The 26,307-nt window shown below is 31.0% G+C and overlaps 1 protein-coding gene across 2 annotated transcripts; it reads right to left on the minus strand.

Annotated features, from left to right (window-relative positions):
* Positions 1 to 232: 232 nt before the first annotated feature.
* Positions 233 to 26,210, minus strand: LOC146532574 (protein FAM107B). 2 transcript variants are annotated; one of them, XM_085196218.1, is made up of 4 exons: positions 26,018 to 26,210; positions 11,782 to 11,986; positions 6,869 to 6,972; positions 233 to 3,727 (listed from the first exon to the last, which is right to left on the minus strand). In XM_085196218.1, the coding sequence occupies exons 2-4, from the start codon at positions 11,901 to 11,903 to the stop codon at positions 3,582 to 3,584; spliced, it is 372 nt and encodes a 123-aa protein (XP_085052344.1). In that variant the 5' UTR covers positions 11,904 to 11,986; positions 26,018 to 26,210; the 3' UTR covers positions 233 to 3,581. The 2 variants fall into 2 exon arrangements, with proteins under 2 accessions (XP_085052344.1, XP_085052342.1); XM_085196216.1 differs by lacking the exon at positions 26,018 to 26,210 and adding an exon at positions 24,412 to 24,562.
* Positions 26,211 to 26,307: the final 97 nt, after the last annotated feature.

Consider the following 26,307-nt stretch of genomic DNA (forward strand, 5'->3'; position numbering starts at 1 on the left):
GGAGGAAATTGACCGGTAATAATCGTGTAATATTAATTAATTAAAGATTTATTACGATTAACATAATTTTATATGTATAATTTTATATGTAATACATCAACTATTACAACACAAGCAAGTGAAAAAATATAGAGACAGTCATGGAGCGATTCAATAAAATTTTCCAATAAAAATTAAATATAAGGTTTATATTATAGAAAATGAGGAAAGTGGTAAATGCAAAACACTCGAATGCTAAAACACTTTTATTGTTCTATGTAAATTATCAAACTTTGATACATTTTTGTAAACTTTATGAAGAATTAAATCACTTAACACTAGATTAGTCACAATATCAAACTTAAAATGGCCACGACACACAGCTTTTAAGCCGAAGCTATTCTTCATTTAGAAGACATTTTGTTTGTACTAAGTCATATTAATATAACAAAATAAACGATAAAAAGAAGACATGTTTGATCGGAAGTGAAACAAATAACGAGTGGTTGTTTGTTTTAGTGAGACTCATCATCCTATACATGACTCTTATATACATACATTTTTTTGAAAATAATCAACAATAATCTATAGGCACATTGGAGAACATTTTTTTTGAAAAAATTAAAGTTCTTTAGTTGTCCTATATTTTCTCTTTTACTATATTAAATAAATCGAAAGAGTTCGCTTTATAAAATATGTGTTGGTTTTAAGGATTGATGAATTCACTTCAAAGACACTCATTTAATTAGAGGTAATAGACTAGAAAGAAATTGTATTTTAAGTTGCAATTGTATTAGAGATTCTGTAATGTTATAAATATTCATAAGATATATAATTAATATCCATACAGAAGTTGCAGTCAAAGTTTACCATTATTGCTCAAAATACAAGAAAACGTGATTTAAAGTAAGAAATAACAAATTATACTAATATATTAAACTATTTAATATAAATAGAAATATCTAAGAAAATTTAAATATCATATTATGCATATAAAATACAAATGCCAGCAACTCTGTATGAAAATTTATTGCTTTTCATGGGAACTACTTACTATTAGACATTTTTAGACAAATAGGCTCTATAGGTTTTACATAAAAATACAAAAATATCTTTCATTTCTATCACTTTCATGAACACTTTGATAAAAATTATCAACTGGACAGCTATATGGGAGTAAACATTTAAAATTTAAATGGGAATAATTCTGTATGTATGTACGTAAATCCGCTAGTTTTCATAAGAACTCTACTTTTGTAGTAAATACGTAATATAATAAACTTTACTTACCTCTAAACCTAAGCCATAATGCAACTTTCAACATCTAACTACTTCTATAAGTAATTATTGATATAAAGTTAGTTTCTAAGAAATGTACGATGATACCTATTTTAGTGACAGACAAATCTACAGAATGATAAAGGTGCGTTACAAGAATAGTAAACTTACGATTTCGATGATGAAAAATGTTAGTGTAACTTTAAAAAGTTTAGAAAAATATGTTTTTATTCTTGAAGACAACGATACCCTTACGTTTATAGCTCACGCAGTCCATTCCTCAGTCAATGGTTTATTTAAATAAATTATGTTATCAGTATAAATGAATAAAATCGAGACACCTTAATCATAAAAATATCAATGGATTCTTAAAGAAACGGTATTATAAAATAGTACAGACAAAAATATGTCAATCTAAAATTCTTTATATTCTAGTATTTTCAATATTGGACTTATAAGAATATATTGATACTTTTATGGGCATCAAATTAGAGACGGTAACGAACACATACAAAATAAATACAATTAATACGTAAAAGAAATATACCAAAACTTTAAACAATAATATACAATTATAAACTACCATACACAATAAAATCATCAATATAAAAATTATATTTTTGTGACACTTTTAGTGACTTAGCTTCAATGACAAACAATAAACACCAAATTCCTATCTAACTATACACAAATTATAATTAATCAAATAATTACAGTCCGCGAGGTCTAAGCTGAGCTTTGCACTTGTGTGTGTTCATATATACATAGTTTATCTGTAACGACACTTAATTGGCCTAAACCTGCTTATACTTCTGTTTTACAATCGGCCTACACCTCTTAGCTCTTGTTCGATTTATTAAAAGTAAAAGATAAAGTTGGCACTATATAAGAATAGAACAATGTATAAAAAAAAATTTTTTTTTTTTTACAGTGTATATGACCAAGCAGTAAAAAATGGACACAACACTGTTCTTAATTTATTATTAAATCTAACGACATATCAGACGAGACTAAAAATTGTAAAGATGTATTGTCCGGCGTAGAAGAATTCATATATTTTTTTTATTGACTTGAAATAATTATCCTTTTTTATTAAGTGTTTCCTGGTTTTACTTTTATCATTCACACAAAAGCACAGCTCAGCTTAAGCCTCACGAACCGTACAAGCTTTGCGTTCAAAGCGCCCTCTATCACTAACTATCGCCAATTAGACTGCAAAAAAATCAGCTTATCATTTCGTTCAAGTGATCGTACCAAATTGTGTTTACCATATAGCTATTGCCCACTTAACGATTTTAAATGCATTATTATAAAAATAAATAAATATGTGCAAGTTACAAAAATTTTTTTTTATTAAAGTAGTATAATAAGTAGTAGTATAATATTAAGAAAATAAGTCATTAAAAAGTGCAAACTTAGTTACTTTCTGCTCAAATTATAAAGATTCAAAATCTAACATAATATGCTTTATCGACAACATAAAACTCAAATTTTAATTTTGTCACATTCATGCATAATCATGATGAATGAAAAATATAGTAAAATCGTTTAAATTGTACATAAGTAAATCCTTAAGAAGCCATTATAAAAATCAGCAAACAAAAAATATTTTATAATTACACTATAAAATAATCACAGAACCATCTAGAGATTTATAAGCGAACTTAAAAAACGTTAACAAATTATATATATTTTTAATCGGACAATCTGTCAGTGGGCAATAGCATTCTGGTGTACCGTAATATTAGCGACATCTGTTATGACTTATGAAAATATGACCAACGTCTAGGATATCACAATAGATGGCGTTAGTAACAATCTATTTTACTTCGAGCTTCGAGATAACTTTAAATAGTTGACTCTAGAATCATTTGAATCAGAAATGATTTAGAATTTCAACGATTATAATTTTTATTGTTTTTCTACTTTATCGTTCCCACGCTCATCACATACAATATTTATTTTAAGGTTAAAACCTAACTTGGATTTTCATTTGCGAAATGTATTTTAAACTGATATGAAGCAAATAATTTCAAAACGACAATACATTTGTGATTATCGACTATCGATAGTTGATTGATTTTGTATTTTGCTCTTATCAATAAAAACCGAATTCATACCGTAAAACACGTATATAATAAATAATCGCAGGAATCATACAAACCTGAAATTTTCGTTAACAAACTCTAAAGATAACAACAAGAATATGATATTTATAATATTTCAATAAGTAATTATTTTCTACATCAAATATCTACTTTAATATGATATTAGGAAAATATAAATCGGTTTTTAATGATAAAATTTCAAAAGTTAAACGATACTTAATGCGCTGAGGCCGCGGGTGCCGCGTGTCTTAATCGGGCGCGGACCTCTTGTAACGTAGGATTTGTCCCTGCCTCTATTTCCTCCGAGCCTTGCTCTGCCTGTTCGAGGCGCCGCGCTCGTTCTGCTATTGCCCTTTCTAGTTCTGTAAATAATAGCAGAATCATTATTAAGCATCATGGTGTATCCCGTATACTTATAGCAGTGTAGGCAGAAGACACCGCTTTGAGCACGCAACGCCTTATTTTCGAATATTTCGAACTCAATGCTGCTGTTTTTCTTGGTACACGAGCGAGAAAAAGGAAAATGATCCATCTTTCGATTAGGAATCGAACCCAACGCTTTTACATTTAGACGATGTGTCGCTGTGGCTATTAAGGACTCAAATAAATAATGAGACATTCTAATTTCTATTAATAGTTCATAGTACATTGGGAATTGTACCAACGTTTTGAAATACTTTATATGTAATACCAATAGACTAATTAATATAAAAATATTTATTATGGTATAAATTTTTAATTAAATACTTATTTGTTGCTAAAAAGGTGAGTATAAGCGTTAACTTAAATACTGTGTAAGTTAATGGTTTTTTTAAATAATAATTATCATTTGTAAAACTGGTATTGCCTAACCTATTTAGAAGATCATTAAGTTATCACTCAGGTACATCGACACCGGTTTTATAATTATCATATCTACTCAAAAACCTTGAAAATAAACTTTGTAGAATAATAAAATGATATTAAATATCTTAAATAAAATATATTTTCCCACGTTTGTTAAAAAAAGGTATATTTAAATGTATTTAAAGCAACACCTATGTAACATGCAAAAAAATAACAGGTTTGGGTCAAGCTCTGAACAATTCACTGTAGCTACCTACTTTACCTTTCCGTACATTTTAAACGTACGAAAAACTCCTCAAGAATTATATACTCTTATCTTTTTTAAAGATAGGTGTATTAACGTATAAAAATATCATTATGACTTTACATTTTTTAATAAATTAAGGTACATAATAAAATTTAAAATCCGACCACCTACATAAAACTACAGCACAAACGTACAGTTCGTACATACAAGTCGTGGCCCTGAAGTTAGCTGTGGATGGCTGCGCAGATTTGATCTTAGGATTTTTATTATTTTTGATTATTTTCTTAGTTAAGTTTAAAAACCTAACTTCAAAGTGGCCACTACTTGTTGACCGTACTATCGTCTGTAGTATACCTACATACAATCAACTGTTTCTCATTTGAAAATAACATAATAATACACAATAGAAGTATATTTTAAATTAAATTATACGTCAAGTAAATTGTGTAGTTGGATTAGCTTTTGAAGCAATTTATTAGTTATCCGCGCTAATATCCCTGGTAATCCGCCAATAGAAAGAGTAGAACAAGTTAGCAATTCACTTTCTTCCAACCTTGGTCATTGACATCCAGGACCGGAGCCAATTAGAGACATTAATAATTTTCTAGCTTTTTTTATTTATACCATTTACATTTCTTCTTACACTTAAAATAAGTGCATATTTTCTTGACTAATTTTAAAACATTTAAGTTAATGGTTTAGAAGTCATTTAAAAGTATTTAAATATTACTTTTGTAAGAAGATGAATGATGACGTTCTCGGTAATGAAATAACAGAGCGCTCTTTTAACAAGATTTCAATGAGTTCAATTGGATTAAATGTGATCGCAAAAGATACATATGCTAGGGTTATCGAGATTAATGTGAAAGACGGTTGAGGCCAGTCGTGGCGCAGGGGCACAAAGTGTGACTGTAAAGGCGATAGGTTGTGGGTTCGATCACCACTTAAGGAAATGAAATGTTTATTATTCCCATTTCCTTCGATCTGGTGTGGCCGCAAAGCGCGAGGTTGGGTTCCGCCACTCTTTCTTTTTCCCTTTGCCTACCCAGCTGTGCGCGCGGGATATAGCATAATGCTAAAAAAACTGTTGATTTGTTAATCTGTGACATTCACGCTATTCACTTCCTTAAAACAATTTTATTCTGCATTTACATTTTATATCTTTATAGCATTTTTAGTGCATTAAATAAATTTAAAACCTATATAAAGTATTTAAATATACCTGTATATTTAAGCACTTTTCTACCCTTCCAACTAAACGGTGTAAGGCATATGGAATTTAACGAACGGCCACGAGCGGCAACCCTAATATAATGATTGAAGGGGTTAACGCCCGATGCACCTGCACTGAACCGGACAGAGTGGCCGCCAAATATGAAGAAAAAAAATTATGTGTTATGTGAAATATTGAGCCATTCAGAGACGCAAAGCCGTTTAAAAATAATGACTAATATTAAATTATAAAAGATTAAACTTTAATGATAAATGCTTTAAATTTAAAACATATAAATTACTGTTTTTCCCGTAAATGTTCAGAAAAATAGGTATTGATTAGTTGTGATTTATTTTTTCTTCTAGAAATTTTGTGCGGTGCCTGAATTTAATGTTCCTTTTTAGTTTATATATTTCTTTTAATTAAATAAAATAACACACTATTTATATAAATATGTTAAAATATACATGTCATATTGATAAAAGCATTGAAGCACAGAATAAAGAATATTTAGCACATATCGGAATATGGGTGAGAGGATAAAGCATCAGCAAAACTCGGTCATTCCTATTAAATATCCCATATTGAAATAAATTATTCACGAGACTCAGAATGAATACAAAATAAAAATGGAATGAGATACGTTATATCTAGTATGTACGTCAAAATAAGTTTCTTTGTCCATATAATTACCACATATTTTTTTAAATTTCCCTCTCTATTCTCTCTATTTTGGATTTATTACAGCTCTGCTATAGAAAATATTTCGTAAAAATTTGTTAATTTTGCGTAGCTTTAACAGCCTCTGTGTATGATATATAAAAATAATTACAAAATTCACAATGTTTGAGCAATTCTTGCGACGAAGCCTTAGCCATTATGAAACGCAATGCCAGAGGTTAACAGTTACGTTTTGACATTACCACGTCATGTTACGCCATCTAAAACTTAATGATTAATCATACCTACATCTCTTAACGTGAGATGATTTTAAATTTCTTATATTTTTAAAGAAATTAACGCGACCGTAATGGCGGAGGGATACGGAGAGTTTTAAGCCTTAACACTAAGTTCCCAGGTACCTTCTGCCTACCTTGCTATGTGCGAAATACAGCGTGAAAATAGAAAAATAATATTTATTTAATGTATTAAATTAATATTATTTCTACTAGCAAATGTATTTAAATATTAACTTGCCTGGCGTTTCCTTGTGCTCCTTTATTTGATTCATGAGCTGCTTCTCTTTGTGTTTCGAAAGTGCTTTTTGTAGTTCACTCTTTTGATTGAGAACATTTTTGCCTCTGGAAAAAAATATACTTTTTATTAGTTAATGCAAACGGTTAAACGCTTAACCTAATTAATCCCTACATTATTATAATTTTTATATACTAATGTAAATGTAAGCAAAAAATATTATATTTTTAAGGATATTTAATTTTTAACTAAGCCACTACTTTAAAAATATTTTTGACTATATTGATATGGAAAATAAAAAAAAATATTTAGCCCTAAATAAATGTCTAAGTCTCCTGACCATCATTCAAATTATACATAGATATGTGCGTAGTTCACAAAACGAGCACGCGTTACTATGTCGTAATAAAATAGAGATTACAACCCGACAAAAATGATAACAGAGTATTTGTTGCTTATAATCTTATCGCACTCATTTTCGCTACCATATAAGGCAATGTCGACTTCAACGACAAGAATGTCATTACACTCGCGCGATTATATGACCGCTTTTTTTTCATATCAAATTATTACAAAGACTATCTTATTTGTAATGCATATACGAGTACATACATATAGATGATATTTTCGGTGTCCATGTTTAGTTTATACAATTATTTGTTAAAAATATATAACATATTAATGTTGTTTTGTCTGTTACTAAGTTTTTTATTTTATTTATTTGTCTTATTTTATAAAGAATATCTTGAGAAAACTAAGTGACAGCACTTCGTTTATCACATTCCTCTTTTCATTCTATTTTAGAATTTACCTTAAATGTAACTGAAAGTATATTTATAGCAATAATATCGATTTTATCTTATAAAAAATCTTTGTTTAAGTTTATCAAAAATTTGATTTCAAGGTTGAAAGATAACTGTTGTCCTACGATATATCGCTCTTGTGGCAAATACCTATATTTAAAAAAAAACATCTTCATGTACCTGTAAACCCTGCCTGATAAATATTAGAAGTGGTTGACTATTGTCTTATGTTGCCTTAAAATATAATGGCGTTAGTTTTGTTATTTTGCATTACCATTATCATATTTGAATAACAAAATATTCAAATAATTTATAAAGATTAGCTACTTGTACTACCTGTACTGCTGCCTTTTAAGATATTTAATTTATGTCATGCTTACTTTAAACACATGTGAAACTTTCTAATATATTCTCCATAAAAAAATATTAGTTAATAAAACATTACAATTTATAATTGTCGTTATACGAGATAAAAACAACAATTGATTGAATGACCATTCTGTATTAAATCAATGATAATAAACTTATAGCTAAATAAAAAAACTGCATGAGATGCAGCTTCCTTCATAGCATTCCCACGCGTACTACCTGCATGTGTGAACTATTAGTTTTATGACGTCAATCGTTGCATTGTTGGCCATCTGGAGCGTTAGGGAGGATGGATGAACATTTGTTGAATTTGGTAGACTAAATATACTTTAAATAATATAAATTACATGATATTGATATTAAATATTTGATTTTCTTGTAAACGTATAACATTAAATAATAAAATAAATAAATGAATATCTTCACGCTGTATCTCGCACACAGCAGGGTACAGGGCAGAGGGAACTTAGTGTTAAGTTATCTCAATAATATAACACATATATTCAAAGTTGATTCATAAGTAAATTAAACTCATTCCTATATTTCAACACACTTATATCATATTTCTTAAGCGATTGCTATGATTCAATACCTCCCAAAAGGATTACTAAAAGCGTCAATGCCAAATAGCAAATAACACGTGTTTATTTTTGTAGCACGTTCGGATTTCCATTCTTACTACTTACATATCCCGTTTGGTTTGTACTTTGTAGCTATCGACTAACGAAATTGATTTTATGAAATCATAAACATGAAATTTATTTCATTACCTAACACTGACGGAAAATGAAAAAAAAGATGCAACGTTTATATTTGGAAATTATGAGCTCGTCGAGTCCTGAAATGAAATTTCCACGCCATTACCAGCTTCATCAACATTCAATTTCAGTTAATTGCTGGCGACTTCACCGAGCGTCACAGTTTACATTAAAACAGCTTCTATTTGAAGATACACAATTTAGGCCATCTGAAACATATATCGCTAACTAAATCTAGAAGGCGTACAGCGTATGTACCGGAGCGCAAAACTGGTATTGCTATCGTAAATACGTCTGGCACTCGCATACTTATTTGCTTGCGATGTTTTCAATAAGGAAATGCCGATCGTTCATTTGATTTTACGCTTTTCTATATCTTTAGCTAATTTAGACTTAGTTTAATTTAGGCCTAGGTATTACATAAATCGTATTTTAAAGTAGCTGCACAGATACTTAGAGCAGCTATTTAATAGTTAATTTAAACTTATCTTTGAATTTTAAACAGTATTATTATTTAAAATCAAAATGATAACCCTCTTTTTTGCTTCGCCGTAGTCGGATAATAATGAATAATAAGTAAAGCCAAGTAAGTTCCAGTTCAAAATTATAAAATAAGTAAAGAAAATATAGTAACTGAATTCATAACACCACAGATTATTGTATGTTTCACAAAGAAATGCTAACAGTGACATATTCACTGTTAGCGCCCCAGTTGGCATCTGGAATTGCTTCCTTCCGTCGCGTCGACAGGCAATGCGGAAATAACTGACGAGGAGGTCCCGACAATCACAAATGACTGGGAAATGGACTGAATCAACAGGTGAGTAATAAACCGTATAGTTTGGTAATTTCTGCATTGAAATAGCCTGATAATATTTTTGCTGTGTTGAACTCCGCCACTCCGCCAATGTTCCCAAAATTCGGCGGAAAGTGGAAAACGAAGTGTCTTAACACTAGGTTTCTTCTGTCTACTCTGCTGTGTGCGGAAAACAACGTGTAGTTGATATTTTTTATATTTTTTTCATTGTACCTTGAAGAATAGGTACGAGTATAGCGTATTATTATGGCGTTATTATATGTAAGACACTTGTAAATAATACCTACAATACGTAGCAAGGTCAGTAAAATGAACATTGTGATAAATCATTTCACACTGTATTTTTCTTACCGAAGACATTGGGTGGTGGGTGGCGGAATTTGACGTCCCGTGAGAAATTCTAGAAGAGTTCCCAAAAACTTATATTAAAGAGTTCTAAAAAATTATATTATTTATATAAAATGGAGAGAGACTGTATTATCCGTATTCTATATCTATCTACATCTATCAAAAATGTTTAGAAATAGTTCATCATTAATAACAATATGAAAGAAGCAGATGTGCAGTACGAGTTCGGACGAAGACAGGATGTCGTGCACCTGCGGCTGGGCAGGATCCCAGGAATGCGTTAGCAAAAACTTTTTTTTAGTTGAGTTATTTGCGAATCGAATCGGTACAAGCAAAAATGCATTTATCCTACAATAACAGGTATGTAGAGATAAAAACACAAAGAACTATTTTATATACAAAACATTTATAAAACGTGTACGTTTCAGTAATTTCCAACGTGTCCTAGGTAGTTAAAAGCAAACAACTCAATAAATAATTAAAAATAGCCATTTACAATAGAGTTTTAATATAAAAAAAAAACAAGAACTCGGAATAAAAACGAAGTGATGGAAGATTAAAAACTGTAATGAAAAAAGAGCTCACAGTTTACTGTTTTTGTTCATAATAGTGGCGCTATGTTGGCAATAAAAAAATTCCTTAGATAATCACAAAACCCAGCACCCAGCACCCAGCACATGTTGACATATCTCATTAGCGCTTACGCTACGTAATTATCTTAATCCCTTTGTTTAGATAATAATAGTATTTACTATTACACCAGCATTACTTTCCTCTATTATAAAATGTTTTTGTTTTTCCTACTAGAATAGTATTTAATTGCGTAATGACTTATATTTACGAAATATATTTTTATTTATATGATAAATTACACAGCTACGATTGAGCTAATAGTTTTAAATTGTTACTATAATAAAATTTCTTTATTAGAGCAATAAATTATATAAGTATAATAACTTGGTTTACGGTTATTTCTTAAAGTATACTTATTACATAATACATCTCACACTCGCACATTTTCATCAAGAACGGTTACGGAAGCAGGGTTTCCTTCTTCAAGAAAAGATATAACACGCCCGTGTCACCTTGCGATCTTAGAAGAATCTTTTGAAGAGGCACAAAGTGCTTTCACAAGGGCTTTACAATGGACAAAGACGCCAACGTCAGGCTGAAGGTACACTTAACATTTCAGGCCTGCAAATGGCTACTGCTTTATATTAATCTATGTATACTTTACTGTTTTTGATTTTTAATTATAACGAAATAAACAGACACGATATTTATACATGTACCATATTTATCGGTGTTAATATATTACATATTTGCAAATAGCACATATTTTCAAATCAATAAGTATTTTTAAGCATATAATAGCATTACGACTTTTTTTCGTACTAAACATAATACGCTTAGGTAATTATATTATATACAATTATGTAAGAAATAATAATGAACGTGACATATACATATGTATGTCATAAGTGTATATCATATTATTTCAAAGCAACATACTGACGGAGTGTCAACTTCTCATCTACATATGGACCGTTTATTTTGAAAGTGGTGTAAGTCCATTTTCTTTTGTTTCGAGAAAATTAAAGGTTAGTATGTCGATGATTATGCAATTTCATATACCGACCGATTTTCAGTTGTTCAAAAAATTGTTTTTTTTTGCGAAATTAAACACGGACTAGTTATATATAAAAACATTACATTAAATTAAACATGAATTACGTGATATCTCATTTTTCTCAAAAATGGACTTACACCACTTTCAAAATAAACGGTCCATATATTAAAATTATGTCATTGAATACTTACATTTTCTGATTGAACATTAGTTCTCTATGCAAATCCATTCGTACGGGGTTCTCTAAACAAGGGTTGGGCAGGCGGCGGGGGGCGATGAGTCCATCGCCGACGCCCTCCCCCTCTTGCACCATCTCCACGGCTCCCAGTCTTGTTTCGGACAGCGTGGGACCAATGCCCACGCTACCACACTCGTTCAATGTACCCACTGCCAGAGCTGCCAAAAAATAAAAGAAATATAAATGTTTTACTTATTAAGAATAAATCACCTTGACACGATTAATGTTAACATTTAATTTGTATATAATAAAATTAACTGCTATATCTATTGTTAATTATTCGATTCACGGAATAGCGTTGCACAAATGTAATTAAGAATTATCATTCTAAAATTCATTCACAATTCTTTATTAAATAGCATTATAATGGTTCCAATTCTGTATGTAATACAGATTTATTATATAAAAGTTTCTTTTAAATAATTAAACATTAGGATATTATTAACATAATATAAAAATTAACTTGTATATATATTAAAAAAGGTCAAGGACAGCAGATAAAAAAATTACTTAATTTATGTGTTGCTAGAATTTTAGTATCCTCAGATACCTTAAGTGTAAAACAAACGATTACGTTATAAAAAGAACCTTGTGAATCAGCGATGATATCATCATCATTAGGATTTGTTTCGCCAGTTACCACATTCCAGTTGCATGTTATAGATTTTTAATTAATCCGTCATTGTAATTAATCTAATTAATAAATCAATTATAATGCTAATAAATATTTATAGCTCTTTTATTTTTAATTGGGTTAATATATTAATAATGCATTTAGGGGTCAAATATTTTATTTCTTTTTAGTAAATTCAGTAGGTAATTGAAGATTTACTGTAAAACAAATGTTAGCGTATATTTTACATTTATTTTATAAAAAAATAACAAACGAAATAAATTTTAAATATTCGTTCAAGTCAAGGATCATTTGGGTATTTTAATAACAATAATAAAAAATAGACTAATTTCTGAATTACAATAAACATAAGCAGATGTTAGAAATAAATTTATTTATTGATAAAAAAGTTACGTCTGTCTGGTCGGTAAATAATTAATTTACGGTATACATTTGACTTTATCACAGTCTCGCCATTATGTATATTGCTACGTAATCGTCGGGCAATCTGATAGTATAGATACGTTGCAGTTAGCGATGGTTATAATAAATAATGTTGACATTAATATTTATGCTTGCTCTGCTTTTATGTAAGTACCTTGAGACAGTCGTGGCGCAGGGCTACAAGCGATGGCTGCGGGTTCCATCCCCGTTCGGGGGAATGAAATTATTAATATTTTCATTTCCTCGCTCTGGTACCAAGGCGTTGAGTTCTGTCACTCATCATGCAATTCCTCGAAAATTCGACGGAAAGTGGGGAAAAGAAGTGTCTTAACGGGATCGGAATTTCTTAGTGCTAGGTTCCCGTAACCTGCTATATACTGGATACAGGCAGCTTTACTAAGAACTGAAATATAAAATGCTTTTTTACGGAATGCTCTTTCCGAAATTGCAAGTTATAAATTTAAGAAAAAATAATAAAATTGAACATCGATTACAGCAACGAAATACATGGAAAAAAAATTGATGAGTACACTGAATTTTGCTAATATGAATTTTCCCTAAAAAACACTGTTTAACTTTAAACTTTTGATATTTTAACGCATTCATTTCGCAACAACTACCTAATTGTATTCAGTTTTGAATAGTCAACATGTATTTCATCTGAGGTAAGCACTAAAGAGTATGAATGTACGATTTTTTATCTATATTTCATATTTCTCGTTGAAAACATAATTAAAATACGGTTTTTGCTTTACCATAAAAATAAAGCGGTGCTATACTAGAAATATGTTCGGAGGGTAACTGAACTCATATTGCAACTCAAATAATATTTAACCACGAGCTCCTGGTTCATTATGGCGTACCATGACCTCGTTTCCTGCGCTTTAAACAAATGAAACTACTAGTTATTTACTTTTAAAAAACACTTACCAAAAGAGAGTTAAAGTTTATCGTTCGGTAAAAATTGTTACTTTCTGTTATACAATCATCGTAAAATATTCAAGTTAAAGTTTAAATTGAATACTTGACCGAACGTTTTTGTTTAACAAAATAAAAGAAAGGAAAGAAAAGCTATAATTAAAATTATATTGTACGATTTTCATAATGTAGGAAAAATAGCTTTAATTAATTTATGTAATTACTATAAGCTGCACGATTGTAGTGTGAAGATTGAACTCACAACCATCGGACCAGACATATCGTTTATAATATCAATAAACATACAGTTACATATAAAGCATATATCATTTAACATGCTTTATATAAGTACCTATAAACGTTTCATGCATTATATTTTAGCTACCACTTTCACCCCGCAAATCATAACAAACGGTTCATTAAAGTGTGAAATTACGGCGATCTTGTAATATTAGCACGGGCCTTAGGTACCTACGAGTATATGAATTGCAATACGGGAAACAAATGCTACCGGCTATGTATTGAGTTGTCGGAACGAACGGACGTTTACATGACAAAATATACGATAAGTTAACTTGTGTGATGGATGTAGTTGTAATTACTTAAAATATTTGTATTATGTATTTTATTTTAAACAGATAATTAATTAATATTTTTTATTAAATTAATAATTCTTATTAGATAATAACAATTGTTATATTCAACATTTAAAATTATTATTTTTCAATACCAATTTATTATTGAAAACAAATAGAATAGTAATGTACATGGTGTAGACAGACATCGTTGATGGGCAGCTGTGTAGTACACCATAAATAATATATAAATTTCATCTGTAAAAGTCTAAAAGGAGTGCCCTTCAAAGGATATTTACGTTGCTATAGGGCGCGCTTATTGAACCAGTCTTCGGTGAAGGTCGTCGCGAGCAGGTGCCAGAGAAGTCTCTATCAAGGTCTTTCTGGGGTATTTACTACATATACCTACATATATGTGCAAAAAAAGAAATTTGAGTAAAGTATGCATTAAATTTTGTTTTCATATAATAATTTTAAATTAGAATTTGCCTATTTTATTTTCTTATAAATTTTTCCGTTTGAAAACAAAAAATATTTTCAATATTGATATTAACGTATAAGCTTTAACGGAACATCATTTGTCGAAGTTTACTTTATCATTTACTAGAAAACCTACTTGCTCCGTTTTCCACTTTGAAGGTATGCTATGACTTTATACAAACCTATGTATAATAGCCATATTCATGAAATGCATACATAATAAATTCATTGTGTAAAATGTAAAACCACATCACTCTCTAAAAAAGATTCAGTGGTGGAATACATAATAAGCGAAAAAGATATATTTAATAAGATTCGTTTATATATATTCTTTGTAAATAAGTTCGAACAATCTATCGTATAGTCACACCTAAGCTATGGCTTGGACCTACTGGTACACAAACATTTTGTACGAGAGAAATATTTTTAAAGTAAAGTTATACCAAAAGAACTTAATCTCGACAAATAAAAAAAATCTATATTAAACATTGACATTATACAATTTCCATCCATTGATGAATCGCAGCGGCGCGACCCCTGACCTTTCACTATTTTTAGAACCCCATCCAATGTATCGCTTCAGCAAGGTCGCACCACTGCTCATTTGCTGAAACAATTGACGTCACAACACGTCTAAAGGCCACGCCGTCAATCTTGTTATCGACATGCGACAGACCAACTATTATTATAAAAAATAGAATAGAAAGCCTATTTACAATAAAATTAAATTATTACAAAGAAACTACAATTATGTTAAATGCTATTGTTAAAAAACTCCTCATGATATTATTTTGTATACGTTCCTTCAAGATTTTTCATATTTCCTAGCTTTCAAGTGTCACCTGACGTATGAAAAACTGTGCCTATTCAGTTTCTGCAAAAAAAATTGCTTCATGTTTTTCCTCCATCTTTATTACTGAGGTGGTATGAGAGATGTTCTTTACAGCCTATCTAAGCCTCGTAAGTAGAAAATAAATAAAAGCAAATATGTACATAATATATTTATACTACATATGAAAAAAGCACCACTCGCTACAATAAAGAAGCAAAAGAAGTTGTAATTATAAGATATACAAATTTACTATAAACTGTAAGCTAATTTAAAACTCACTATAAAAAAAGGTTCTCTACTTGTCATCATTAAATTCTGTATACTTTCTGCTTAAGATTTTGCATTTAATGACACTGTAATGACGTTTTAATGGAAAATAAATATGTAAATAATATTATCGCCTGATCTATACTAATATAATAAAGCGGAAGAGTTTGTTTGTTTGTTTGTTTGTTTGTTTGTTTGAACGCTAAGATCTCTGGATCTACTGGATCGATTTACTATGTTTTTGTTTTGTATGAAAGCTGCATTCTTCAGAAGTGCTATAGGCTATATAATATTACATTACACATACATACTAATAAGTTAAAATACTTTCTAATTTGACATGCAATTTATTCTGCCATGTTAATAACAACCGTCGTCGCTACGCGACCGCGTTCGTTACCGCGTCATTTTGATATTCATCCTTATGAAAATAAATATAATATTCACTTTTAGCATTTCATCTAGATTGAAATTATATTTCTATAGAAATTATATTCTTATATTTCAAGCAGGCGTAGCCGCGTACGGGTCCGCTAGTCTATCATAAAACTACTTAAGTTGATTAATCGAATCAGTGCCATCGCGGACAGGGTGATCCCTGCCTACAGATAAATTAATGTGGTAAGGATATCCGATACATTGATGGATTGCAAACTTGCCTACTGAGGTTAAACCATTATTTTTATCTATTTTTCTAAGTTTATTATGATTGTACTTATTATTTTTTTGAAGTTAACTATAAATACATGTTATATCATGCTAGTATCACAATCATTTGTTTTCTATTATGAATAAAGTTTGGCCTGTAATTTTAAAATAAGTATGTATATTTGTCGCACTGTCGTTTGTGTCTTACTGTTAATAAAAAGAAAACAATATTTTTGATTAAAGAATTTTATATATTTACTATTTACGAGTGGGAGTTGACGAACTAAGCGAGCCCACTTATATATAATATTGATTAATTTATATATTAATTATTACAATAAACAATTAAACCTATGTAAGTGTGAATATGTTTCAGTAATTGCTATCGGATTTTAACGAGTTGGTGCACGCAACACCAAGAAAAACTATGAGAACTGGAACAAAGCAGAAGTGGGCCAGCCTTCTTTTAAGCTTCAATCGTTCCACATTTTGCATTGCGTCATTAATGGGAATTCCTGAATATGGTGTACGGTTCGGGTAATCATGATGAAACGGGCATAAATCTTAAACAATAAAGCATTAGTTTTATGTGTCGATAGAAATACGTCGTTAAGAAATATTGTCTAGAAAAATTCTTGAAAGTAAAACGTAGTAGTCGAGTCGTGAGTTTACAGCTAATAAATTTCTAAGATATGGGGAGCATATTAAAGTAGCACTTAAGAGCTTTGTCTAATAGCGTCTACGTGTGTATAAATTTAGACTTTATTACAATAATGGAAGTGGTCATTATAGGAGAACTACAGTAAATTAAAAATACTGTACCTAAAAATTATTTAGTACGCCTTCAAAGGTGATGACGTCACGCAATCACTAAATCCCCTCAGATCAAACTACGATTCTGTCAACAAGCCACTTCCTAATGCGGGCGTATATGAGTAGCTATTAAAGTTGATGACAGTTACAGCATTAATAGTGAATTCTGTGTGTGACTTAAAGGTCGAGGTTAAATAAGAATGATAGGTCGAACCTCAAGAAGTTGTCACAAGCAGGCAAGAGCTTAATCATTCTAATGAAACTAATAGAACTCCATTGTTTTAATTGATCCTAAACAAATTCTGGGTCACTGTAGATACTTTGAGGATTTAGATAGCACATGTGGTAAGAATTGTGAGAATTATATTATTTAGAAATAATATAGCATATAGCTAATAATGTAAACAAATTAAAAGAATTTGTAACAATTTGTTATGTAGAGTAACATATAAAGTGACAGACAATGATAGTCGGGTTAGAAACGGATAGGGTGCGAATAGTGAAGGGTTGAAAGCGATTTAGGGGACGTGGTCGGTGTAGATAGTCGACTTGCTTATCTATATTAGGATTTAGGACTTATAAATTAAACTTTTTGCAGAAGTAGGGGTAGATCTTATCTATCTATATATATAAAAATCGAAAGGTCACTCACTCATCACGAAATCTCAGAAACTACAAGTGCTAGGAATCTCAAATTTTGCATAGGAGTTATTTATAGGACGTAGGTGCTCGCTAAGACGGGAATTTGCAATATTCGACTTCTAAGGGGTTGAAAATTTGTATGAAACTTCGTTACTACAAATGCTAGGAGTCTCAAATTTTGCATGGACGTCACTTATAGGACGTAGGTACTCATGGAGACAGAAACTAATAATAAAGTAGTTCACGCAGGCGAAACCGTGGGCGGGCCGCTAGTACTATTATATGTGCGAGATAATCCGGCGACCTCCCTACCTACATATTTAAAAGACCAGCCAAGCTCGCGTCGATTTTGCCACCAATAATGGCGCACCAATTTCAAGACTACAAATGAGCGAGGAATGTTACTTATAAAAGTATGAAATTTGCGGGCGTATGCACTCATTTTGTATAAAATGAGCCAGAAATATAAGTCTCTCCCACAAAAAAATTGTGAACAAACTCTCATCTTACCATAAAGGAATAGCACTAATTCTAAATCAACTATAAAACAAATAAAAGAAATCATATTTAAGTATCTATCGATATCAGAAATGTGTCATGTCACTGATAGAAGCAGCTTAACTGATTAGGGCTCATTCAATTCATAATTCATATAACTCATAAATGCGCTCAACGCCGTTAATGTTAAAAATAATATCACCTCGACACACTTAATACGCTGATCAGAAAAAATACGTTAACTAAGTATATTTTATATATAAATTAAAAAATATATAAATAAAAATACACCTTAACTAGGTGTATGTTAAGCATAGTTTTAAATCACTATAACACCTCCGTATTTGTAAACAAAGAAACGCATATGGGGCGTAATGAGTAAACGCGTTACGCTTTGAAGTGGAAGAAATGTACCTACTCGAACTATGTTTCGATAAGCTGAAGAAGTAAAATACTGGACAATACGTTTTATAGCCCAAATTTATTATTGATCATCAATTTATTACAAGAGGTCATGGGGCAGGGAACCAAGTGTGTGATTGCAAACGCGAGAGGCTGTGGGTTTGATTCTCACTCGAGGAATGAAATATTTAATATTTTCATTTCCTAGCTCTGGTAACGAGGCAAAACGCGGCGTTAATTCCACCACTTCAGAATTCGATGGAAAGTGAGGAACCGAGTGTCCCAGGTTCCTCCTGCCTACCCTGCTATGTGCGGAAAATACATAAATATAATATAGTAAATAATAATTATATTATATAAATGTACATATCTAATACTACTAAGTAATGCATGTTAAGGTATTTAAAACTGCTGAATCTACCTGTAGGTAAAGCCAGTCGTATCTAAATATGGTGAATTATTGCAGCGTAGCTTATCCAGTAACCTAGATGCATGTTTATGCAGCGAGTGCCTTAATGAATGTTGCAATGAAATGCAATATCGAAGCTCAACGCATAATTTATAGCCATCAAAGAAACCTACGCCAGCTAGCGTTGAATGATGTTGAATCTTTTATATTTATATATGTATACAGAAGTCAGATTCACGCTGTATCCCGCACACAGCAGGATAGGCAAAGGGAACCCAGTGTTAAGACACTCCGTTCCCCACTTTCTGCCGAATTCTGGAGGCATTGCGTGTTGAGTGGCAGAACTTAACGCCGCGCTTTGCCTCGAGAAGAAATGGAAATATAAACGTAAATAAATATTTCACTTCCTCGAGTGAGGATCGAACCCACTACCGTCGCGTTACAGTCACACCCTTGTGCCGCTGCGCCACGACGGCCTCGGCAAAATGTTTTAAATAATCTCGAAGTACATATATTAAAACGAGATTTTTTTTTGTTTGCCTTCGTCAAGTCAGTTTCTACTTTCTTCTATTAAACTACGTAATGAATTTTATTATCTTTACATAAGGATTCGTATTTGTTAAATAAGCTTTTGGGAATAAGTAGGAGGTTAAGATTATTATTGATTTGACATTTGGAGTTAAATAATAATCTTAAAATATATAGTTCTGACAACAAGACTCGAAAATTGGGCGAAATGTAGGGAACGGAGTGTGTTTTCACTAGGTTCCCATGCTGTATTCGAGATTTAGCGTAAAACTATATATTTTTACTTATTAAAATTGTGCTATTTTCTTAAATAGTAATAATAAGCAATTTTAAAAGAACATAAGTAAAGTTATTCATAAGATGCACTCGTACGAGACTTCAAGTACTCTATGCTGTTTATAAGATTTTTCACAAGGAAAACGAAGTGCTGCGTTACTTACTTCGATAAAAAGAAACAGAAATTAGAAATACAAACAAATTTCTGCTTACATATTTGTCTTTTTTTAGATCAATATAAACGCAAAAAATACAGTCAAATTGATAACCTCGTTTCTTACAGAAGTCGGTTAAAAAAGCAACCTGACCTCCAGGTTATATGCGGCATATATCCTTACTAAACTGCAAAAATATTAAATTGTTTTTTTTTATTTATGACTACCTAAATGAAATCAACATGAAACAAGATTTAGTTCTCGTGAATTTTATGACTACTCGCGAAAATGATAATTGTTATCATTCTCGCGAGCGGTTAGTAGTATTAATTCATAAAATACAATTATTTATCAATAATCTTCTCCGCTCTGATAAGACAAATCGCGGCAAAATCTCAAATATGGGGAGAAAGCGGAGAATAGTATTGACACCAAACTGTATACAATGCGAGAAATAAAACGTGACGCTGTATTACAATTTCTTTCACTTTTTTAAATAAATTAACTAATTTATATCAATGATAAAAAAAAGTATTTCATCTAAATCTAAAAATTCGAGTCACCCGCCACTTAGCAAATAAAACAATATCGATAACAACTGGAAACATCCCTCGCCACGTTCACGGGCAGGGTTCTTGGGGCGTTGAACCCTTGACGCAGACGAAGCTTTTCGCCATTCGCCCTACTTGCCGCCCGCCTAAACTATGTCTATATATAATTGTGTAATAGATTACAAAATAAAGTAATTGCAAAATACTAATTTTGCATAACGTAATAAAATGGCCAAAGCAATTAGTAAGAAAGTTGTATCTTATATCAACAGAAATTAATAAAAGACGGAACAATTATAAATTCTCGACGGTTATTCATCATTGATTTCACGGTTCCACTTGAGGATGTAACACTACAGGATGTTTTAAAACTTAAGTGATGTCAGCCGCCAAAAATCCGTGCTTAAGAGCTTTCGTGATGCCAAGCCCTCTGTCAAAATGATACTTGCGTAGGGAGCCTTATTAGGCACAAAATGTACTCACCTAATAAATCGCATACATTCATAAGACAAGGTTTTTTTTAATACTCGAAAATGAGATACAACGATAATAAAAGAAATAAAATATTAGCTATATTATTTTGTTAAATTTTCAAAGCTTAAAAACATTTTTTATATATAATTTCGGAGTATCGGAGCGATTAACGGTTAACCTCGTGTAATATAGCCTTAATGAATGAATGGACTAATCTATAAAAAATCATTTTAATTTCAACCAATAGTCCCTGAGACATCAGTAGATTCCTTTTCCACCTATGTGGCACATATTGCGATCACGGAAACTATTATTTTATCGTGCCTAAAAGGTGTGTCGAGTAATTGTATATCGGTACCTAATCTTCTAATAGCGTTTATATAACGATCATTATATAGGAAATCTCCTTTTCGAATGCATTACACATTCTTTTATTCTTCTCTAAATAGTCTCTCCATTCTAACATTGCATTATTTGTTAGATTTTTTTATCTTAGAGTACTACTACATATACATTTCATAAAGTTGCGGCTTGTTGATGATGAATATTAAATAGTTTTCAATTCTAAGTCATATATCACTGGAATTATTTAAACTCAGGTTCCTTTTTTTATAAAGAATTTAGCCCACTACATATTTCTTTCATTCTTAATAACTTTCTTATGTAACTACTGGGAGTCATCTACTATCTTATTTCACATTTTAACTAAAAGCCTAGAAAGTAAGCTTATCTTTAGATCTAATTAGTAATAAAAATTAGAAACATGTCCAAGCAACAGGTAAACTTTACCGACAAATAAAATAAACAGGTTTCAGCTCTAAGGTGATTATCTCGGATAGCAGGTTAGCTCCGCTCTCGTAAGGAATTACAACAAACGCGTAATAGCCGTGTCGTAACCACGACAATACCAACACTTTCTTATGAAGCTGGTCGCGGATATTATGTTTTATTATATACGAGAGCTCTTAAAAAGTATATTGATTCAAAAATTATAACATTCGATATACCTATTTATATAGCTTTTTTTTAAATATATTTTTAATTGAAGTTAGCTTGAAAATATATATCATCAACTTTACATTGATTTTCTTGCCGAGAAATATTTACGTACACTTTATGTAAGTAAAATATAAAATTAATATATTTTTAATATTTTAATAAAATAGGAGCTATCGGTAAATACAAACTGAATGAAATTATTTTCACCATATTATACCTATCACTTATGTAAACCGGGTTATTTCCGCATATATCATTAAATAACAATATATCATTTAATAGAACTAATAGTGTCTTAATATATCATGCCTATGACATAATTATTAAGAAAATACAATACTTCCCCATTAAACTGTAACTATATTATATCTTATTTATTGATGAATCCATTTTGACAATTGAATTTCGACAGGAACATTTCAATTAAGTCTAGCGAATAGTCCCTAAAAACAGCACAGATATAAAAAAAACCCACCCAGGTCGTTTTATCCCTTCCATGAACTACGCACAGCATTTGCCTTACAACAAGTACGAGGTGCATACGTAATGCAGTGTTTGACGTTTGACATGCAACGCGCAAAGAGTAACTGTTGTCTCGCATATGTATATGGAGTATGGACCGCGGTCAAATAGTTCCGTAGATATTACAACATTGTAATACATACACACACGGTAATATATGTAAGTGGGCGATGTGAAAATTGCAAACATGTGTTATGTGTTTTAAATAGAAGCCCTACGGCGAAAGTGAACGAATGAGTTACATGAATTCACAAAGTTAATGTTTGCCTATGAAACTTCGGATGAAGTAACTTCTATTTAATTGGTATTAGATAGGGCTATGGATAACTTAGTCACGTCCAATTAATGTATTTAATTGAAACGTTTTAAGATGTATAGATAGCAAAAGAAATGTTTACCGTAGTGGCGAGACGTGGTGACGATTGTGGTTTCAAGTTCCACCCGGAGGATGAATGATTTTCATTTCCACGCAATGTCTTGCAAATTGGGCGACAAGTAGAAAACCGAGTGTTGTAACACTACGTTCTTTCTACTCTGCTGAAAATGTAGGATACCCATGTGAATCAACTCAATCGATCCTGCTAAGTTTGATACGTTTTTTTTAAAATGTAATATTGACCAATAATTTTACAATAGATCTGTTTTACCGAGAAATGTGAGACCTCTATATATAAAAGGAGCTGATAATGTTAATGAATGCTAGTTTGTTCTCTATCGGTGTGAACGGTGAGGGACGAGACTAATCGCCTGAACGTACGTGACTTGAGAACAGCGCATCATCTAACCGACAAAGCTAATGAGAACTCGCCGACAAAGTTCACCATACCTGCATATAAGACGTAACCTACGTATACTCTAATGCTAAAATAAACAAAAATATGCAATAATATTTAAACCAAAATATATTAGCCTTATTGTCAAGAATTGTTATATTTATTATATAGGTAGTAGAATAGTGTCGTTCAAGAAAGTCAATTGCGGTGGCGAAAAACGATGTTGTAAACAAATTACACATAAGCCTTGTTAAGATACATTGTTCTTGATTTCAGTTGCTCATAAGAATAATTGCAAAACTAAAAAAAAGTGAATGCCCACTTGTTAGCGTGATGGCTGCAACAATCAGTATCATGACACAGATGCAGTATGTCATAGGGATCGAATGACATACCCACGAGGTGTGAAAGCACCTGATCTACCTTCTTTTGTTTAGCTTGCATTAATAGCACGTGCACTAAATGACAACTAGCCATGGTGAAACGCGTCCTTTTGAATATGCATTGCCATAATTATAAACGCTAGGACACTTTCGATCGTAAAATGAAGACTGACCAAATACGAGGCCTGACCAGATCCGGATTGTCAGATATGATATTGTAAATTATTGGAAATAAGTTCCGCTGACTTTCCAGCACCGGTTCTTCTCAAGTCTGAGGCATTAACTTTAGCGAACTGGTGGTAAATTTGACGATTAAAAAATACTTATTTTGAAAAAAAAATTGACTTTAATGTGAATATTTGTTTTGCTTGATATGTATACCGTTTTCATAGATGGCGAGCTTCTCTTTTATAGCAGGTGCTGTTTTACGAGTTCTCTCGTCGCACATCGCGAGCACGTATGCGCACCGAACCACACTGACTCGAATGGTTCACGCAGAAGCCGGGCAACGTGTCACGGCCACCTAACAGGATTACCTGTTCCACTGCGCAGGTAAACTGAACCTTAGATATGGGCCAGAAATGCTTTAACCGGCTTATGATATTTCTTGGATTATGAGCAGGCAAGTTTTATCCCACTCGACCTTTAAAGACGCTTAGGCTCAGGTTACGCTAAGGATGTTCGATATTATTATATTAACAGAAATGTTCTTTCTGTGTTTGTTACTTTTTTTATAGATACCTATGTTATGATTTATGAAATATTGTGATGGCTCCGTCTTTACCGTCCGTTCAATACCGTTTTACTTTTTATTAGAAGATCCCTTCTAGGAAAAAAAGTGGCAGGGCCTCTAGAGATATTCATGGGGAGCATCAAATGCCCTATGATCTATTACAATGTTGTCTATTATAATACTTTAAATTACTTTGCAAATTTATGTCCAAAGAACCTGGTGACCATACTCGTATGTTACTCTTACTGGTCTTATAGGTAATCAAATTATTTTAAGCAATAAAAAATATCTCAATATTAAAGCAAAACAATAACAAGAGAACTAATCCGCAAATCGTTAAACAATAAATACTTTAATATGATTGGACGGTCGTCGTAAACTAAGGAGTTGCACAATCATACTGTAATTGAACATTGAAGAATTCCATTGATTCATACATATTTGTTATCTAAATTAGTTTCTTGTTTCAATTGCATGTTTACAAAGGATTCGTGACACACGGCTGTATATTTTGATTGACGTTTCGTGTAATAAATATAATTTATGAATAAGACAAATCGGTTCATACGCATATTTAATTAATTATATTACTTACCTAATGCGTGAAAATAATTAAGTAAGTTAACTATTTCAATAATTGCTTTATAATTCGTAAATATGTTCGTAGAGATTGGAATCCACAAGAGACAGTATACTATCCTTTATTATAAAAATATGTAGTTATAACAAACATATTTTATCTTAAGAATATTTTTTAATTTGGAGCATATAAAAAACTACTTTAATTTGTGCAACTGATATAAATTTTTATATAACTCCATATTAAAAAATTGCTCCTACTTAATAATTATGATAGGTTATCGATACAAAATACATTCTCATATATTAACCATGAGGATCTTTGTTTTGCAATAATTTAATGGGCTTACACTATTAAAATTACGAAAAGTGTAAAAAAAAAACAATTTACAATTTTTTCCAAACCTTTATCTAAATAAGGAGATATGAATCGCAAAATTTAATTATATAATAACAAACGTTAATAATTTTATCAAATATAAAAACATTTAAAACGAAACTATTATTTTAAATTATTATAATAAATAAAGAAATTATTATAACAGAATTACGATAACAAATTCTTTGGAAATCTACAATCCTCCTTTTCATGTATAAAATATAAATTAAATTATTGTTAGTCATTTCAATTGTTATCAATGTTAAGTTACTTATTATTACAAAAAAAATACTTACCAGTAATATAAACTTCAAATAAAAATAATAGCCGACTAGTTTAACTTTCACTCAACTATAATTTTAAGTCACGTTGTATGTAAATATAAAGATATTTGTCTATTAAAATTTGTAACGACTATTTTTTGCGTTTTCAAGTAACAAACAGCACCGAAGTCCAAGATCGCTATGTTTCATACTGCTCCGCTTGATTGATAAACAAAACTTCCGCTTTAGCAGCGCGCGCAATCTTGTGTTGCCATAAAACTAAATCTAACTAAGCTTCACCGTACTCTGTATGGATTTATAAA

Source organism: Heliconius melpomene, chromosome 13, assembly GCF_056956725.1.
Source record: "Heliconius melpomene rosina isolate 202511_hmr_F chromosome 13, ASM5695672v1, whole genome shotgun sequence".
NCBI lineage: Eukaryota > Metazoa > Arthropoda > Insecta > Lepidoptera > Nymphalidae > Heliconius > Heliconius melpomene.

Coding starts and splice junctions, on each gene's coding strand:
- LOC146532574 (XM_085196216.1), bottom strand. CDS start 24,478: ATGTGCGACGAGAGAACTCGTAAAACAGCACCTGCTATAAAAGAGAAG. Junction 11,987..24,411: donor GCTCGCCATCTATGAAAACG/GTATACATATCA, acceptor ATTTTTTGGCAG/CTCTGGCAGTGGGTACATTG. Junction 3,728..6,868: donor GGAGCACAAGGAAACGCCAG/GCAAGTTAATAT, acceptor TATTATTTACAG/AACTAGAAAGGGCAATAGCA.